At 37.2% G+C, this 21,082-nt stretch overlaps 3 protein-coding genes across 3 annotated transcripts; 2 read left to right on the top strand and 1 right to left on the bottom strand.

Annotated features, from left to right (window-relative positions):
- Positions 1 to 10,851: 10,851 nt before the first annotated feature.
- Positions 10,852 to 11,322, top strand: LOC120118301. Its single transcript, XM_039138377.1, has 2 exons — positions 10,852 to 11,112; positions 11,209 to 11,322. Exons 1-2 carry the CDS (start codon positions 10,852 to 10,854, stop codon positions 11,320 to 11,322), a joined length of 375 nt encoding a protein of 124 aa, XP_038994308.1.
- Positions 11,323 to 14,464: 3,142 nt separating this feature from the next.
- On the top strand, positions 14,465 to 15,222 carry LOC120118712 (F-box protein GID2-like). The gene has a single exon (XM_039138717.1). It carries the CDS (start codon positions 14,635 to 14,637, stop codon positions 15,103 to 15,105), a length of 471 nt encoding a protein of 156 aa, XP_038994648.1. The 5' UTR covers positions 14,465 to 14,634; the 3' UTR covers positions 15,106 to 15,222.
- Positions 15,223 to 18,582: 3,360 nt separating this feature from the next.
- On the bottom strand, positions 18,583 to 20,111 carry LOC120118680 (probable isoaspartyl peptidase/L-asparaginase 2). The gene is made up of 4 exons (XM_039138689.1): positions 19,911 to 20,111; positions 19,522 to 19,755; positions 19,334 to 19,420; positions 18,583 to 19,231 (listed from the first exon to the last, which is right to left on the bottom strand). The coding sequence occupies exons 1-4, from the start codon at positions 20,070 to 20,072 to the stop codon at positions 18,737 to 18,739; spliced, it is 978 nt and encodes a 325-aa protein (XP_038994620.1). The 5' UTR covers positions 20,073 to 20,111; the 3' UTR covers positions 18,583 to 18,736.
- Between the last annotated feature and the right edge of the window lie 971 nt (positions 20,112 to 21,082).

A 21,082-nucleotide genomic window follows, 5' to 3' on the forward strand; every position in this document is an offset into this window, starting at 1 on the left:
ATGACCTTAGACTGAAAGAACCATCCCGACCTAAACCTTTTTGTACCAAAAAATTAGGGCTAAATACACAAAAAATCACTTATATTTGTGTTTTGTCTACTTTTGGTCACTGATTTCAAAATATCTAATATGGTCACCTTGGTTCTTATTTAATGAAGATGTGGTTACCACGAGTTAACTGACGTTAAATATTTTGGTATAATAACACATTTGGTCCCTGATATTAAAATATTATCTCAATGTAGTCATATTTTAATAAATTAAAATAAATTTAATCATCCAATTGAATGGTGTCACTATCATTGGTACCATGGGTCGTGTCACCATTCGGTTAGAAGACTAACTTTTTTTTATTTTATTTTAACAAAGCAAAGCAAATTGGAGGGAAATAAACATATTAAATTCAAATAAAGTTAGTCTTCCAAATGAATGGTGACATGTGACACGTGACATGATTCGATTGAAAGATTAAACTTATTTTAATTTATTAAAAGTATGACTAAATTTAAAGAATATGTAAATAATATGGACAAAATGTGTGATTATACCAAAATATCATGCCATCTAATCTGTTAACTATTAACGGCAGTTAACCTGTGATGACTACATCTTAAATAAATAAAAATAAAAGTAGCCATATTTTAACTAAACAAAAACGAAGTTGACAATATCTTATGTATTTTGAAATCAATGATTAAAAGTGGACAAAACATAAATATAAGTAACCATTCGTTTAGTTAACCCAAAATTAAAAAAAATAGTACTTAAAAGAATGAACCGGAAGAAGATCCGGTTGCACATAAAAAAAGTACTGACAGGAGCACCAACTTGAACGGTGGATTTTATCAAAATGCTGTTATGCTAGGAATCTTAGCAACCAACAAACTAAACGACAATGTTTTGTGTTTAATTTTTGTTGCAAACTGTGACATTGGACCACGTGGGTTAGACTTAGTCCCAACCACTCAACTTGCTTTTTTTTTCTGTCTTTTCTTCCTTCAATTCCTTTACAGAGTCATTTCGTTTTCAACTAATGAAAATCATATTTCCTTCCTACTATTATTTAATTAATTATCCTTTTAAAAATCAACTATAACAAATATTTACAACATTTTTTAACGTCTAATACAAAATTTGTGCCTTGAAGTATATAATTTCCCACTTTAATCTTTAGTACATTTTTGTCCACTTCACTTGGGAATATTATAACTTGGATTCTAATATTATCTAATCTTTCTAATCTATGGTAAAAAAATTCCGTAAGATGAATGCATATCTAATAGAGAAAATAACCTCAGTGATAAAAAATGTCTTATAATATATGATTTTAACCAACTATTTTTGGATTTGCCAAAATGACCAACTAAATCGTAATGCGATCGATAATTCGCAACGCGATCTCCGGTATCGCAAATCAGGTTCCAGATTCGCAACGCGATTCTGAATATCGCATTGCGATTTTCCAAATTCGCGTTGCGATTTTCCTAATTCACAATGCGAATACGTAAATCGCAATGCGAATACGTAAATCGCAATGCGAATACGTAAATCGCAACGCGAATCTGACTATCACAATGCGATTTACATAGCGCCATTCGTATCCAACGCGTATTTTTTTCAAATTCCAAACACGAATATATTAATATATCGGAACACTGAACCGTCCACAGTATATCCTGTAATCGCAACTCATAACCTAAAACCCTAAATCACAACTCAGTCTCATCTCCATCTTTCACTCTCTAAGGCGACATCCGTCTCCATCTCCGACGAAATCAGTCCCCATCTCCAACGATATCAGTCTCCATCTCCGGCGAAATCATTCACGGTCAGAAATGGAAAATCAACCAAATCAACCACCGAGGGTTAGTTTTTTTAATTATTTTTATTTTGAAATTTTTGCATTATTATTAGGTTTTTCATATTGAAATTGATGATAAGTTTACTGGTATTTTCAATAATAGATTAACCATTTCACTTAGATTGCTTATTATATTCATTCAATTGCTGCAATACTGCTAAACTGTTTAGTCTTTAACCCTGTGAAGTTAGTATTTGTCTTTGTTTTGTCTTTTGATTGAAGTAATGCAATCCATTCAAGTTTCTTACAATTTTAGTATTTGAAACCGAGAATGACTATCGTAATGCGATTCTGTCGTTGCGATTTTCATTTCGCGTTGCGATTCTTGCGTTGCGATAGTCAAATTCGCGTTGCGATAGTCATTTTTGTGTTGCGATTTTCAGTTTCGTGTTGCGATTTAAAGTTTCAGAAACTATTCTTCTTCTGCAAATTGAAATTTGAATGAATTGCATTACTTCAACCAAAAAACAAAAACAAATACTAAATTCACAGTGTTGCAAATTTAAGTTTTGAAGAATAAACTACTACTCTTTATGTTTATTGTTCTTGTTATATCTTCACAGTGTAGTTTTTGGTATATCTAAATTGGAATGTTTATTGTTTTTGCAGAACTTTTATTCGGCTCAATTGAACTTAAGAAATAAAGTAAGCCTGGCCAAAACAATTGCGTCGAAGCTTTCACCTGCACAAAGAAAAATATTTGAGGATACTTGCTTGGGGCCATGGCTGAAAGTACAACATCCGGGTGGAGATGCTATGTTGACCCATCTGTTTCTTCAAACCATGACTAGCGATCTAACAGAGACTATACAACGTCGTGATGAAGATATATGGTTTGATTTTCCACCGGCGTATACGTGTTTTGGGCGGGAGGAGTTTTGCTTAATCACCGGTCTACGCTTTGGACACGATGATGTAGATCGGTACACTAGACATATTACCCGCATATCATGGTTTTCCCGGGTTTTTCCTGAGCTGTCAACGGAGAAGTCGAATTTACACGTGGAAGACTTGAAGAGATTATTGAATAAGAAAGATGGTTTTACTCGGATGGATGACGTCGATGTTGTCCGAGTATGCCTTCTAATACTTTTGCAAGTCGGCTTTTTAGGCAGAGAGGCCCGACAACCTATTCCTAATGATCTAATTAAATTGGTAGAGGACCTAAATGCATGGAACCTATTTCCGTGGGGTTCGTATCTATGGAGAGCTACATGGAATAAGTTGTTGTCTTCCTTTGATGATCGGAAAAGTTTGCGTGGCGATGGTTCCAAATACACTTTGTCAGGCTTTATTTTGGCCTTTAAGGTAATAATTTTTATATACTGTTTCCAAAATTATAATTAATTCTTTAACAATTACTAATGTTTGTTATTATATTGTTTGTAGATTTGGATATTTGAGGCCTTTCCCGCCATGCAGACATATGCATTAAAAACTTCTAATGATATTCCTATGGCTATTTCCTAGAAGAGGAAACAGTCCTTGCAGCAATGGGAAGATTTACTACCGTATACTACAATAAATAATGTAAGTTAACACAAATACTACCACATGTTTATAAACAAATTATTACTAGCACACGTTTAACTTTGTTTGAGCTTTTATATTGTTAGGAGGCCAACACTCCATTACAGAGGCTGACACCCACGGAAGCTGAGCTTGCCACTGATTGGTGGCAAGCTAGTAAGCGTTTTTTTGATGGCACGGATGATGAGCAGCCACCACTTCGAGAGCCATCACCTTACCCAGAGCCATCACTTGATCGACCCGAATATACACCTCCACAACGAGAGTCATCACCTATTCTGTCACATCATCGAGCCTCTTCTCCACCATCACCTCATGATAGGCGACCGGAAAAGATGCCACGACGTTTATCTCCCTGTTCTCCACCTCTCCACCTCCACCTCCACGGGATGAGTTAGGGGAGTTACGTAATGAGGTCAATGCCTTGCGTGAGGAGGTCGGTACTTTACGCGATGACAATGGTGCATGGCGTGTTGAGGTGTCTACTTTACGTGGTGAGGTAGCAGCTCTACGTGAGATTGTAGCATCGTTGCAGAACGAGGTTCATACTCTACGCAACGAGGTAAGTTTAATATTTTTCATATTTAACTTGATGATAAATTTACTCGTAATTTCACTTAGATTGCTTAGTATTTGTTTTTGGTTGTCTTTTGGTTGAAGTAATGCAATCCATTCAAGTTTCAATTTGCAGAAGAAGAATAGTTTACTATCGCAATGCGAAAATGACTATCGCAACGCGAAAATGACTATTGCAACGAGAGAATCGCAATGCGAAATGAAAATCGCAACGCGAAAATGACTATCGCAACAACAAAATCGCAACGCGAAAATGACTATCGCAATGCGAAAATGACTATCGCAATGCGAAAATGACTATCGCAATGCGAATTTGACTATCGCAACGAAAGAATCGCAATGCGAAATGAAAATCGCATAGCGATTCTCTCGTTGCGATAGTCAAATTCGCATTGCGATAGTCATTTTCGCGTTGCAATTTTAAGTTTCAGATTCTATTCTTCTTCTGCAAATTGAAACTTGAATGAATTGCATTACTTCAACCAAAAGACAAATACTAACTTCACAGTGTTGAAAATTTAAGTTTCAAGAATAAACTACTACTCTTTATGTTGTCATTGAACATGCACTAAACCTATATGTTGTCCTTTTAAATGTTTATATAAGTGCTTACTTCTGGAATGTTATCTGATGCATTTTGTGAACAATGATATAATAATGACTTGGGTGAATACCGTGCAAGTTTGAAATATATTTGTCTTTGTTTTCACTGTTTAATATCGTGTCTGTTTATTTACTGATTTATGTATTAATTTATTTTTAGCGGCCCGCTAAGGTGGATGCTCTACGTCGGGTTTTTCTTGCAAGACGGAGTTCACGCATCAGACGGCGTACACGTGCCATTACGTCTCCGTCCACCCCAATAGTGCGAAGAATCCGTAAGAAAAAGCCCGACTCACCTGTCATCGTTCAAGAGGCCTCCCCTATCGTTCAAGAGGCCCTTATCATCCCTCAAGAGTCCCCTCCCACCGTTCAAGAGGCCACTGTCATCGTTGAGAAGCCCCCTCACGTGCCGGACATGATGGATGACTGTTGGCTTTCGTATAAGTTACCGGCCAGTACCATTCCGGTAGATGAAGTGGAGATGAAACAACTACCGGAAACAATTCTGGATAATACCCTTTGGGCTAAGACCGCAGTTGATTTTTATCTACATGAGCGGAGCCAAGGGTGTTACGCTGACATATACAAACTCAACGATGATATGCATTTGTTGATTGAACGGTCTTGGTGGGGTATATTATTAGGGGTTGAAGACAACGACTATTCAATGGGGGGTAAGTCTTATATTTCTTCTTATATTTCAGTTTGATTAATTTTTTAAAATTTATGTAATTCACTCATATATGTCTTTTTTTTGTAAAACATCATATTGATGCATGGGTGACACGTCTTCTAATTGTAAGGAAATTGAAGAAAAATATAAAAAAAACGCGATATACAATTATGTCGACGTCTTTTCACGTAGTTCACTTGAAGAATCAACGACATGAATCATATGTGTTGGCTAATGGACAAGCTAAACTTTATCCTGCATGGTGGGAGGTCGATAAGGTTAGTATTTATTTGTTTAAATATTTTAAAGGTGTTCATAAATAAGTGCGCAATTTGAATTATTATATTTCGATGCAGGTGTTTATCCCTGTTTTGGAACGTACTCATTGGCTTCTCGTCGAGCTTCAGCTCCCATCCCTAAAGACAATAGTATATGACAGCATGATAAATTATATATCATTGTCTGATTTGAGAGATATTATTAAGGGATGGAGCTCTCATTTGGCTAAATTCTTGGATGCAATTAATTATTGGACTAATTCTGGAAACAAGAAGCCAAAGAAGTTCAATGTTACAGTTATTAGAGACGAGACCGCGCCACAACAAACGAAGGAAGCCAGAGGGGATTGTGGTCCTCTCGTATGCATGTGCTTGGAGCGTTTGACGACAGGAAGTACACAGTTTCTACCTCCCACCGAGCGATATATGCGAGATGCTGCCTACCTGCATCCGCGTTATGAAAGTGTCTATAAACAATTTGTAAGTCAAATGCAAGTGTTGTTAAACATATATACTCTTTTTGGTTTGAAAATGTTTGGTTAAGTAGCTAGAATTCAATAATTTGTTGTTTGTAGGTTTTAGATGTGTAGAAAGTGTTGTTGATTCAATGTTTGGTTTATGCAGGTTAATCCTGAAGTGAGCTGCGTGAAATGGATGTATGGGTGCAAAAGTTGATTCAATAATTGATGAGGAAATAATTCTTATTATTATTTTTTGATTGTTTAATTGATTTGTAAAAGATGATTTGCAAATGTTGATTTGTTTAATTGATGTGTACATAATTATTATTTGTGCTTGTTTAATTGATTGAAATATAATATTTGATTTGTTGATTTCAATCTACATTATGTTGAATGCAAAACAGACTATCGCAACGCGGAAATGACTATCGCAACGAGAGAATCGCAATGCGAAATGAAAATCGCAACGAGAGAATCGCAATGCGAAAATGAAAATCGCAACGTGAAACTAAATTCGCGTTGCGATTTTCATTTTCGCATTGCGATTCACTCGTTGCGATTTTCATTTCGTTTTGCGATTCTCTCGTTGCGATTTTCATTTCGCATTGCGATAGTCAATTCCGTATTGCGATAGTCATTTCCGTGTTGCGATAGTCATATTCGCGTTGCGATTTCCGCGTTGCGATAGTCAAATGAATGTCTAATAAGTGATAACAACTGAACATATCATAACAATGTTCAAACTCAAGTTACTAATACATGCCTAACTGAAAATGTTAAAAGTTCACACATAATATACACATAATACAACGTTTTCATTTAAAAATCACCTAAGTTAACAGTCTCAAAAGGTGAAGCCGGTTGTGATTGGGATTTTGATGAGGATCCATATTTTGGTAGAGGAAAATATGATTGTGATGGCACTGGTGATCCACATATCAACCTTGTATGACCATTTTCCTTGCACCGACTACATGTCGATCTCTTCTTCTCTTCACCCTTAGACGGTATACGATCGTGACTTTTTGGTCGGTCAGGTAGCCTTCTGTCCATGGCTGGTGGCAAAACTGTTTGTAAGTCATCTGGTATGTCCCACTCAGAAGGATGTGGAATAGGGTAGACAATCTCGACATAAGTCTGTCGATATACTTCTGTAGTGTAGCAATCCATAGCGTATGCGCTTGAATCATCTTGGTTTAGATGAAGAGCAACTTTTATAACATGGTCACACGAATAACCAGATGTTTGCCATTTCATACAACTACACGTCTTTGTATTTAGATCAACAAGCCCATTTAAGTTATTATCCAGTACTTCAAACAAAGTGTTTGAACATGGTTCAACTCTCCATGACGTTGACTTCACAACACGTTTCGTTATCTTTTTTTCAGTCCATGGTGTAACATGATGTTCCAATGTTCCTGTAAATTTAAATAAATAATACTTAGTAAAATATATGATAAGTTACGAATTTAAAGAAATAATACCTGCATGATTTCTTTTCTTGTAGTACCATTGTTGAGTAGAGGCTCGAAAAAACTCCATTAACATAGTAATGGGTAATTTCCGGGAATGACGACTTAGAGCGTTGATTGATTCTGCACTATTAGACGTCATGAAACCATATCTTGCTCCAAGTTGATGTACTCTTGACCATCTTTCAAACCCGACATCTTCTAGTGTTTGAGCACACTGAGGAAAAACACGTCTTAAACAGTTTATATGCTTATTAAAATCCACTTCCCGATAAGCTTTTACAACCTTCCAGTATGTCCATTTGTTATTTTTTATACCAACAGACCTTGATTTTATATTTCTATACAAATGAACACCACAAAGTCCATGAAAAGCATCTGGGAAACACCTTCTAACAGCGTTGTCAATTGAGTTTGCCCTATCGGATATGATTGTCAGATTGCTAATAGGACCTATGCAATCCTTAAGATGCCCCATAAACCATGTCCATGAATCAGAGGTTTCAGATTTGCCAACCCCGTAAGCTATTGGCAGTATCCCATTGTTAGCATCCATGGCTACTGCTAATAAGTTTACTCCAAGGTATCGACCTTTTAAATATGCTACGTCAACTATAATAATTGGGCGCATGAAAGTAATAAACGAACGAATCTACAAAATCATATACACAAGAAATATAATCATTTAAATGTGAAATGCATGTAACTAACAAAAATGAGTCAACAAAATTATATTGATTTACTAACTGCAGCACCAATGGCGATAAACAGCAACTCAAAGCGTCCATCTCTATCTGTTTTGATATGAGTTACCGACCCAGGATTTTTCAGCTTTAAATTGTGACAATAAGCCGACAGTTGGGCAAACGATGCTTCTGGCGACCCCCTCAACAATTCCAAGGCATAACATTTGGCTCTCCAAGCTTGAGAATATGAGATACTAATCTTGAACCGAGCATTCAAGTCAGTCATAATTTCATGTCCCCGATATACCCTGCCATTCAAAAATTTTAACTCAGCCAGAAAACCACCTAACACCTTTTTGTTTGCCTGTCTATGGTGAGGAAAAACTTGGGTTCTTGAACATGTATGTTTATCAATAAAAGTCCTAACTTGAAACATTTAGCAATCTTTTATCCTCTTTGCAATCATATGTCACGTATAGTTTTTGTCAATCATACACCTTGTTTCGAAACGATTTTTGCTTGATTTGTTAACTTTTAGTTGATAGCCATCTTCCACACATTTCGTATACAAAGCTATCTTCAAGTCTTCCTTTGTATCAAAACAATCATCTTTCTTGATACGAATAATTTTTGTATAACAATCAACTGCTATCTTTACCAACTCTTCTTCCGGTATCTGAAGTAATTCTGGCATATTCCAGTTATACTCCCGTAGCATTTTCTTTGGGGACTTTTCTTTGGGGATTTCTTCTTCTTTTTTTCTTTTTCAGGGTTATATGAATTACAGAATGTATGTTCAACATGTTTATTTACAGTCGTAACTTCCTCCTCATTATCATCAACAACATCTTCCTCGGCAACGGTTGTTTCATCGTCAAAATTCGGGTATTGACCAATATCAAAATCATTACACGCAGGGTCTGTTTCTTCTTCTGAAAAATCATCAAAATCCGAGTATTGACCAATATCAAAGTTCGGGTATTGACCAAGATCAAATTTCGAATACCGACTAGTACTCACAATTTTTTTTGTTGGCTCATCATCGTCTAACTGGTCAATACGAAAACTGGAATTTGGTGCTTAAAGTTGATTGAGATTTGGATTAGGGAAAGGTTGTGGGTTTTGAGATTGTGTTTGGTATTGGAAATGTGGTGAAACAATATTTGCTTGGTGATGAAATTATGGTGGAACCATTAAATTTTGAGCACCATAAATTGGGGTTGAAAAACTTAGTTGATTACTACCCGCTACTGACCCAACTTCACTACTTCTAGGTTCAACAACATATAATGTAACATCATCACTTGAAACACTAATGTAAGCAATGAATCGTTCAACATCTTCATTGTCGGTTAACAAATAAACTTTACCATTTCTCTGATAAGATAGCCTAAATCCACTTAGGGGCTCTAAATTCAATTTATTTGCAACACGTAACATTAGAGTTTCATAAGTTAACTTTTTTAATGACAGTTTTAGTTGAAGATTCATGGGTAAAGGCATATATTGTAAAACACCATGAACATTCTCCCATGACCCTCCAAAACACAAATCTATCCAAACATGATCAACATTAGATGATTTCATTATTGTAAATTAATTTACTAAACAAATGAGCTGCGAAACTAAAACCTGTTGCCGGATGGGGAAGGATGTCGTTGGATATAGGAACGGATGTCGCCGGATAGAGTGATAGATGGAGATGGAAGTTGCGATTTCGGGATTTAGGTTATGAGTTGCTGCTGCTGCGTAGTTATATACCAAAAACATTTGTGTTGCGAAACTAAAACCTGTTGCGAATTCAGAAATCGAGTTGCGAATTTAAAATTCAGTATTGCGATAGTCAGAATCTCGTTGCGATAGTCAGAATCTCGTTGCGATAGTCAGATTCGCGTTGCGATTTACGTATTTGCATTGCGAATTACGTATTCGCATTGCGATTTACGTATTCGCATTGCGATTTACGTATTCACATTGCGATTTACGTATTCTCATTGCGAATTAGGAAAATCGCAATGCGATAGTCAGAATCGCGTTGCGAATCTGGAAACTGATTTGCGATATTGGAGATCGCGTTGCGAATTATCGATCGCATTGCGATTTAGTTGGTCATTTTGGAAAATCCAAAAAAAGTTGGTTAAAATCGTATATTATAAGGCATTTTTGGTCACTGAGGTTATTTTCTCTATCTAATATTGGATTGAGAAACTGGAATTGTAACAACAACCTAGCAAATGGGTCGAATGTGGTTTGTGAGCCCCGATCTCCCCTGTTCGTCGCTGTCGTCACCTCTTCATCTCCTTTTAGCTTGTTTTTTGTGAGTGGGTTTGTTTGAAAGGTCTGAAATAAAACTTTAAACCCTAAATTATTTTAAGGGAATTGAGAGTTGGGACCAGTGAAGCAAGGATTACGACAAATTGTTCTTTGATGTTTGCCACCGTCATAACCTCTCCATCGCCTTTCAGGTAATTTATGTCTGCTGAAATTATACTAAATCACTGAAAATGATTATTATTTGCGGTTATACTATGGGGTTTAACTTGAATTGAGTGAGTGGGTTGTTCGAATTGAATGGGTTTTCTGGAATTGTTCACGAAATTAGGTTTGTTGGTATTGCTGTAGAAGAATAAGGCTTAGTTTTACATATTGAATGGGTTATCCAGAAATGCTTCTATTCATACTTTTATAATTTCTGTAAGTCAAAAGCCATGGAGAGAGCGTCAGGAAGGTATAGAGAAGTGGATAGTCCTTTTAGGATTCCTAAATATTGGTCCATTTTTGTCAATAACGTTAGTAAAAGGATTCATTCGTCAAGACTTAAGGATGCGTTTCAATCGTATGGAGAAGTGATTGATGTGTTCATAGCGTATAGAAGCAAAAAAAGATTATCAGCAGGGTCTACATTTGCTTTTGTTAGATTTAGAAACAAGTTTGGAGCGAACACAGCGGTGCGTAGGGCTGATGGTAGGGTATTGGACGTGTTTAGAATTTGAGTTTTCCATGACAGAATGTCAGGGGATATAACAAGGAAGACAGAGGTCGATAAATCGATTATTAAAGTGTAGAGGCCTTCTTTGAGGGATTCCAGGTCTTATAGGGAAGATCTTGGAGGAGTGCAGGGAGATGTTGGAGGAATGCAGGGAGTTGAGGATAAATCAAAGGAGAATGGTTCCAACTGACATATAAAGCTAGGGGATCAGAAAATGTTGTTCACGTTAATATTGCAGATGAGAGGCTTCTAAGTTCAAGTCCAAAAGCATAAGTTTTCTGCAACAATATATTCATCCCAAAGAAGGATTTATTGTTGAGAAAGAGATGCCTAGTAGGAAAATAAAAAATATGTATAACGAAGATTTAATTCTATCATCATTGACAGTGGAAGGTTTTGATGTTAAGGTAAGCCTTTGGCAAGCTTTTTTGGTGGTTATCGAGTTCAGGAATGAAGAGGACCGTCAGGCATGCTGGGTAAGGAGAAATGAATTGGTTCGAAGCTGGTTTGATGAGTTAGAATTATTGGAAGGATATGACAGGAGGATTAAAACTAGAGTTTGGGTTACTCTCAAGGATGTTCCTCTCACAGTTTGGAGCGAAAAGTTCTTCAAGGATTTAGGTTGTATGTGGGGTAAAGTTCTTAAAATTGATGATGAAACGTCCAGTAGAAGCATGTTTGATGTTGCAAGGTTCTTGCTGGAAGTCAAGTATGAATCTTCTATTCCAGAAAAAATATCCATAATTTATAATGGAAGTGTCTACATGATGAGAATTCAATCAGAAATTTATGAAGAGGATAGGGTCTTCATTGATGGCTCTATGGCTGGTAGTGGAGCGTAGTTCACAGGTGGTGAAGAAACGACGGACGTTTCAGTGGTCGAAATGGATTTTGTCGAAGAATTTGGTCCCGAGAAAGATCAAAATGATGGAATGCAATTTGAATTGTTGAGTCAGAGGAGTGACAATGACAGTGGATCATTTCCTGTCAGTTTGTTGTATGCAAACGAAATCGTTGGAAATTCTGAAGCTTTGGAAGAATGGCTTCATGAAGTACCAGTTGTATCGTGTGTTGAGCCGGGTAGTCAGCTGGCTGAAGAAAGGTTTGGGATGATAGCAATTAATAGAAATTTGGATCAATTTTGGGCAGCCCAATCAATCTCCAATAGTTCTAGATTGCAGGATGTACCAATTCAAGAGGCTTATTTTGTCAAGGATACGTATGAGGTTTGTTCGGTTGAGATAAGAAGGGAGAGGAAAGGTATGACTACATTGGATAGTCAAGCAACGATCATATCATCGGATGTAAGCAAAATCAAATCTGTGAAAAAAGGGGCGATTATGGTGAGAGATTATATTTCCAAGAAAAATAACAGCTTCAAAAGGAAAAAGATGAGTGCTGCTGGTCGGTGTGGGGTGTCAATTTCAAATGTTGTATTGAAAAAAAAAGTGGATCTCTTCTTGGAGATAATTCTGGAAGCAAGTCGGGGTTTGAGAAAGAAGCGATGTGACTTTGGCTATCAGGGAGGCTTTGGGAGTGGAATTTGAAGCTTCAAGGCAGGAAATTCTTCAAAGTTTAGAGCTGATCGAGATGTCATGTAAGAAATAAAGTAAGATTCAAGGGGAATGTCTTTTAGTGGAACATATTTTTAATATAGTCATGATCCAGATAGGGGTTTGGCCGAACGATTTATGGTCGACGTTGATTTCGGTTGTTCAAGATTTTGTGCGATGTCCTCAGTTCTTCATTCTTGGAGTGTGTTGACAGTGCATTTATGGTGTTAAGTAATGTTTCACTGCTGTGTTATAGAAGGATTAGTCAATCCGGATACCGCTGCTATTATGATGCATTTCATTGCTACTATGCTTGTGTTAGTTCATTGTTTATTTTTCATTTTGCTTAACTTCTCATAGTTGCTTGGTTTGTATTGGTTTATGCTGTTCTAATGCATGCTATTGCTACTGTGTTGGGCTTGTGGATTGGTGTAGGGCTGGGTTGTAGATTGGTGTTTTTATGGTGTTATGATGCTGTGTTATAGCAGGTTTGGCGAATCTGGTTTCTGCTGTTGTTCTGATGCATACCATTGGTGTTGTGTCTGCGTTAGTTTAGTAAATAACAGATGCTTGGTCTGTATTGGTGTTAGTAAGAGTTGGGTTGTGGATTCATGTATGCTTTGTATGATGTAATAACATTACTTGTATAAGATCTTTCCCATCTCAAAGTATATTATTTTTCCTCCATTTAGGGTTAGAGAGGTTTTTAATGAGGTCATTGAGGTGATATATTTTGTTATTGATTATAATACAAAGTGCTATCTTAAAAAAAACTAGCAAATGGGTGTCAGTGGCAAACTTCACATGTACATCATTATTACTACATATTATTATATATATATATACACACGAATCATTTTTTTTCCAATATAACGCAATGTACTATATTCATATAATTTTTTATAACTAATTAATCATGATAGATTGTGGTATGATTTGCTGTCGGAAACAATTCAATGAGATATTCAAAGAGTTGAAAGCCAAAAAAAATCTCCCACGACTATGACACCATAGCCTAAATCAAAAATTAAATATGGACTATACATACGATTGGGGTGACTATATAATTATTGTTATGGTAAGAGATCACGAATTCAAACATCAATAATTACAACATAATCCTTTTATTTAAATAAATATCATGTTTATCAACCTAAAGTTTAAGATGCAATTAGATAAATTAATAATCTCCATAAATGTAATGTTGATTTTATTTTTTTTTCCAAATATTTAAACATTTATGCTAGCATCAAAACACAAGTATTAATTTATTTTTAATAAATTGCGTGCCATTATTTCTTTTTAAATAAAATAAATTAGATGCCATTATTTTCTTAATCAAATAAATTAGCCATTACAAAAAGGCATTTCATTGATGTCGTATTAATTGCAGAATAGACAAACTTGTGAATTCAATATGTAAGACAAAAACAGAAAAAGAAAACAGAGGAACCGAACAGCCCCACCTAGGCTTGTTTAACGAGTTGAACAGGTTGAATTTGGTTCGTTCAAAATTCGATAAACGTTCGAATTGAGATCATAATGAATTGAGCACAAGTCGAACACAATTTTAATGAATTTAATGAGCAATAACGAGTTAAACAGCTCAAATTTGATTTGTTCAAAATTTGATAAACATTCGAATCGAGATCTTAATAAACTGAGCACGAATCAAACATAATTTTAACAAACTTAACGAATAACGAATTAGCAATAAAATTTTCTAACGATTACGAATCTGATACTGCCCCACTTGCGATGACTGCAATATAATCACCCCTATCCCCATCACCATTTTCATTTCTCGTCTGTCTTCTTTGAAAGCCAACAAAAACAGCTCCGATTACACTCACCCACCCCCACCAACGCCCTTTCGTTATTTCCCATTCTCCACTCAACAACAGCAACAAAAACAAACCAACCCAGAATCAAGGTTCCAGCTTCTGCCAATGAAACGAAGTTCCCCAGGTGCTCAGGTCCACCAACCGAAAATGAAGAAAATAAAAGAAGAAGAAACAGGGTTGATGAATTTAGATGAAAACCTGTTGTACGAGGTCTTCAAACACGTTGACGCGAGGACCCTAGCAATGGCGTCGTGCGTTAGCAAACAGTGGCTCAAAACCGCCAGAGACGAGCGTCTCTGGGAGTTGATCTGTACCAGGCACTGGGCTAATATCGGTTGTGGAACCCAACAGCTTAGATCCGTCGTTTTGCCTCTCGGTGGTTTCCGGCGTCTCCACTCCCGTTACCTATGGCCGCTTTCCAAGCCACAAGCTGCATCAGCTTCGCGGTGGGCTCCACCAAAGATTATTAACTCAAAGCCGCCTGCTCGGTGGGGAAAAGATGAGGTTCATCTTTGTCTGTCTCTTTTCTCTATTCAGTATTACGAGAAGATGAATTTCACGAGCAGAGACAGATAATTCTAACTAATCATAAACGAATGAACTAGGTGTATATGTATAATTTTGATTTCTAGTATTGGGTGTTTGTTTTGCTGTTTTCTTAAATTTGGCTTGGATTTTTGTATTTAAGCTGGGGCTATCAACTAAATCTCTAATTGTGCGTTAATGTTAACTCTGAAATTGTTACTTGGATTTATGTTTATTAGATTTAATGTTGTGGTTTCCAAAGTGTTGTGGCAATACCCTTTTTGGTTATAAATGCTGGGATATAGCACATTGGTCAACTGATTGGATACCATTTGGTAGAGAATGTTTACTGCAAACCTTTTGTCTGCATTTTTTTTTTTGCATGGCAAGATTGAAAGAAACAGAGAGCGTTTGGATTCTCGCAAAAGCCTAGGCTGAGTGCTTCCTTCTCCGAACAGGCGGTTTTGAAATTGATAACAAAAACTGCTACTTCTCCAGGGTGAGTGAAGGTAATGTTGGGTCCATGAATTTGGCAGCTTCATGGCCGCCATGTGATTTAAATCAATGGCTCTTAACATCCTCTGCTATTGCATATTTAAGACAAGGTTCATCTTTGTCTGTGGAGAACCCAGCTGATGTTTTGGTATCTGCAAATGCCGTGTTCTCCGCTGGTTTAGTTTGGATGGCAAACCGTGATACCCCCGTTAATGGAAGGCGATCCAAGCTGCTCATACTCAAAACCAACAAAATCATCATAACTGATGCTGATGAGGATCTAGTCATAATCTGGATGAGCAATAACACTGTTGAAGTTAAAGACTCGTGGTCACAGTTGAAACTCCTTGATTCCGGTAATCTCGTACTCCAACCTAGGACCAATCTTACTCTTTGGCAAAGCTTCACTTAACCAATGGATACACTTAGACAATGATAATATTCTTCGTCTCGTCTTTAGATAATCCCGAGACATCCAGCATCTATTGGCCCGATTCAACGATGTTGGATTAACACCAGGGAAGGACTAGATACAATTATTCCCAAATCGCAGTGTTGGATTCTTCAGGATATTTTTATATCTTCTGAAAAAACGGAGCTTAGATCAGCTGATTTGGCTTTTGGACCTCTGATAAGATTAACGCTTGATTTCGATGGTAGCCTTAGATTAACGCTTAATTATACAGTCTTGAAGAACAATGGGTTTGATTCGATACGTGGCAAGCTATGTTGAACTCCTGTAGGATTCACGGGGACTGTGAACTGAACGGTATATGCAGCTATGATCCTGGTTCGGCCCCAGGAGAGTTTGTCCTCCAGGGTTCAACATGAAAAAACCAAAGGGATTGGAATTTGGAACTATGGCTGCCAACCGGAATTCGAACTTTCAAGCTGCAATCTTGATGTCAACTTTCTTCGAACTCTTATGTTAATTTCTTCAACTCTTATGTTAATTTCTTCGGCTACCGTTATGATATCATCAGGAATTACAACTTCCAGGAGTGTGTCAAGGTTTGCTATGATTCTTGTATTTCTTTTCAATATAGATATTTCCCAGAAGATGGTGGCTATCGCTGTTATTCAAAATGGGAATTGCGTAATGGCCATCGTTACAATAGCTACGTTGGAACCCTTTAATTGAAACTCCCGAAATCATTCCCTGAGAATAAACCTATTGAAGACTTCATGTTAAATTGCTCCAGCAATCAGACAAAACAGCTTGAAAGATCTTATGTTAAGAAAACTGGACATGGATCATTGAATATTTTGATTTGGTGCGCTTTTATAATAGGATTGCTTGAAGTGATGTGTATCTTTCTAGTGTTCTTTTTCTTGTATATAACAGGGAAAAGTCCAGACGCACTGTCGAGCATGATCGCATCTGGGTACCATGTTGCTGCAACTGGCTTCAAAAGATTCAAAAGGCCACGCAGGGTTTTCATGAAGAGATTATAGGAGGTGGTGGGGTGGTTTACAAGGGAGTTCTACCCGATCAACAAATCGATGCCATGAAAACCAAACGTTGAAGCTCATAAAGGAGAAGATAGATTCCTTGCAGAAGTAAGCACCATCGGCAGGCTTAACCACATGAAGTTGATTGAGATGTGAGGATACTGTGCAGAGGGGAAGCATAAGCTTCTTGTGTATGAACACATGGAAAATGGATCGTCAGCAGACAGCCTCACGTCTAATTCACTATATTGGAAGAAAAGGTTCGACAATGAGGTGGGCACCAGGAAAGGGCTGGCTTATTTGCATGAAGAGCGCTTAGAATGGGTCCTGCACTGTGATGTCAAGCCACATAACATACTGCTGGATTACACCTGTCAGCCTAAAGTATCAGATTTCGGCCTATCCAAATTGCTCAATCGAGACAGTCCAAAAGGTTGGAGATTTTCCAAATTTAGATCTCGGCCTATCCAAGATTCATGGCAGCAGATGTTAGAAGATTGATACAATACATAAAGAAGATGTTGAATTATATTGGGGTAAATTGAAGAGGTTTTTCAATGATTTTCGGCTTCTATTGTTCGATTTTGGAAATTTCAAATTACTGAACTATTAAACTTGGCATATATTTAAAAGGAAAATGAGCAAAGGGAGAGTTAAAGGAGTGAAAAACTAGGGTGTTGGCTTGGAAACCGGAAAGATGATTTAAATTACTGGGAGATACTGGTATGAATCTTGAATATAAATTTTGAAATATCAGGTCCATTTAAAAGCAACAGTAAATACCAAAGATGGGGGTATTTTGTTTTTGATGATACCCTCTCGTGAGTTGTGATTATTAAACTAAAGGTCAAAAGATAAAGGCATGTTAGCTTTTGAAAATTTGAACTATTTTGATTAGAGGGTATAGATTTGGTGCAAGATTTTGTCATGAATCTTGATTAGAAAATTGCCAAAGGCCACTGTAAAGGGAGAAAGAGCTAACTGGGTGTATTTTGTTGGTCTAAGATTCCAGGAATCAAGTAGCAGCAGCCCACATGATTTGGTAGAAAATTAAACTAACAACAAATTCTTTTGCTTAGCTCAAAGTGAAATTTTACTATTGAATACAACAAAATGAAAAACCAAGATACATGAATATTGGTCAAACCCTTTCTCCAACTAGTTCTATAGTAGTATATTCCCAAGCTGAGCATGTGTCGCGCTTTATATATATATATATATATATATCAGGAACTTCGTGTTAAGTGTTTCTACGGGGATAGCTGCCGTTTTAGGGTTCGGAATCAAGTCACAGTGAAATTTCACTGGTTCTATCTGATGTCAACCAAGGTTTGGAACTTTTACTAGTAAAAGCTTCCAATATACTAAGTTACAGTACGTAAAACATAAGCTTATAATAATAGGAAACCAAGGCATGGATGTCCAAAATTTGAGTATCCAAACAAGATTCTACCGTTGCAGGCAGCGGGAGTTTGGTGGCTGTTTTCATTGCCGACAAAAACATGTGATAATATGTAAACTATTTGAAAGCAAGAGAAATATTAAAGTTAGATTTATTCATATTTGGGTGTCCCAATGAAGTTCCCTGTTAACATTTTCATTCATTGATGAGGTTCAATTACAAACTTAAACTGACCAAACCAGAGATAGTGTGAACAACACGTGACAGACATTACTAATAAAACCACCCCAAAAAAAGAAAAAAGCAAAGCTCTCTTAGGTCAACTAAGGACGTTCACCATACGCCAACCTCCATGAACCCATCCTCGGTGGCGCTGCCCCTGAACATACCGTTGGTGTTAAACCCACAAGCCACTTCACCGTCCTTGGACACCGCAATAAGCCCCGCCTGGCCTTCATCTAATCTATGCTTTATCACATAATCCACCGCCTCATGCAGTTTCAAACCTTTGTATTCCATCACAGCCGATACTTCCCTCGCCAGCGTACTACGGATGATTGCTTCACCTTCCCCGGTGCATGACACCCCGCAAAGCTCTGATGCGTAGGTCCCCGAACCGATAAGTGGCGAGTCACCAATCCTTCCAATCATCTTGTTCATGAGCCCACCGGTAGAGGTGGCGGCGGCACATCGGCCCTCCTTGTCAACCACCACGCACCCTACTGTCTCCGGAGCGTAGACGCTGATTGGGAGTCCATTCATTTGCAAAGGACTGTCCATGGCGGCGCCGGCACCACAGGTGCCAACAGTGGGGATCCGATAATCAAACTGAAGAGTAAACAAAACTAGAAAACGTTAGCCATTGTCCCACTGCATTAATGTGGTGGTTTCGTAAAAGGAAAGTAGTGCAAACATTAAACGTGTGTATACCAGGATTGAGTTGGCCTCCTTTGCCAACTTAAGCATCCCAACATTATCCTGGGTAATGAAGTATTCATTATCCACCATCTCTACGCCCTGCAACAAATACAACACAAACTTGTCTCTGTCACGTGGGGTAAAAGAATCCAAGATCCCAAAGCATTTTAAAAACGTGGGATTCGGTCCGAACTAAGGACCTGTTTCTTGGCGAACTCTTCGGCACCCAAAAAGCCCAGATACGAATGTGGTGATTTTTCCATGACAAGTCGAGCGAGGGACACTGGGTTCTTAACGGTGGTTAAACCGGAAACGGCGCCGCATCGCCTCTTCGGTCCGTCCATAATGCTGGCTTCCATTTCCACCGTTCCATTCTCGGTAAGGGCAGATCCACGCCCGGAGTTAAACAAGGGATCGGTTTCCAGTTCTCTCACCTATATCAAAACAAAATCCAAAACTTAATTTCCCAGGAAGAAAAGATTAACAAATCTTTGAATGTATTTCCATTTTAATTTTTAAACGTATCTAATCTCCATTATTAGATAAACATTACTGTTAAGGGTTTAAAAGGAAAGGAAGGGGAACATACGACGAGTTCAACGACATCAATGGCGGGGAGGTTAGAACGGAGAGCAGAGATGCCGATATCAAGGCAACGAGTGAGGAGCCTCTTAGCCTCCTCTTGCCTTTCTTTAGGGAGATTTGGGTCGACACCTGCGCCACCATGCACGGCAATTGCCCAGCCTCCCATTTTTTCTCCGCCTTCTTAATACCGGCTTTATCTGCCTCTCTCCTATGTGCTCTTTGCTACGTTACAATTCGGACTTTGGGGCCCCTTTTATAGGCTTCCGCGGACTTGAAAACTCTTTCAATTTGATTGAATATATATATTTTTTAATACGGCTAGAGTGGGGTTAGAGGAATCTCTCTCTTTGTGTGTTCTTTAACCTTCTCTCTTGATTTCACTTTCCCAAAATCAAATAATATAAAATATTTGGTAAAAAACTCAAATATATTTTTATAGTTTTAATTGAATAATTTATTAAAACAGAACACCACATAAATTTTAAGTAAGATGAATACAAATAATATACGATCCCAATATTTAATTTGTTGATTATATATTAACACGTATTTTATTAAACAAGGTTGAGTTTTTTTCCGTATTTGTGTTTGAAGCTAACAAGGCCACTTAATAAACAGCTAAACACACACCTAACCCCGATTAATACGGTGATTAAGGAGATATTATTATTCAAAGCTGGGTATTAGATTTTTGCCGTTTTATGGGGTCTCTTCTTTTCATAGTTAGGACGTCAAATAATTACTGTCTCGAGTTCTTCCCTGTTTAGGGTAATATACTATTTGTAGCCAAATAAAACAAGGATAGGTAAATATTTTTGAAGCCTCTCCTATTTCCAAGGACCAAGGTGTTTGATTAATTTTGTTTTGCATCTCCTCAAGGTTGGAACCAAAAAATCAGTGACAGAGAAACATTGTTTTCAGTAACAACATATTGGTATTTCGGAAGTAAATGTTATAAATTTACTATTACTGGATTTGTTTCATTTTCCCATGTGCATTCTTTTGGTTTAATGTATAGCGTGACCGCGAGAGAAAAAATAAATGATTTACGTTCTCAAATCTAACAACTAAAAGTTTTAAGTTTCACGTTTGAAATGAACTTTTACAATTAAATTACAGTTCTAACTTTTATTTTATTATCTTATAATTTTATCAAGATATAAAAAAATAATTTGT

The sequence above is a fragment of the Hibiscus syriacus genome, unplaced genomic scaffold, assembly GCF_006381635.1.
Source record: "Hibiscus syriacus cultivar Baekdansim isolate YM2019G1 unplaced genomic scaffold, ASM638163v2 tig00110328_pilon, whole genome shotgun sequence".
In the NCBI taxonomy this organism is placed as follows: Eukaryota; Viridiplantae; Streptophyta; class Magnoliopsida; order Malvales; family Malvaceae; genus Hibiscus; species Hibiscus syriacus.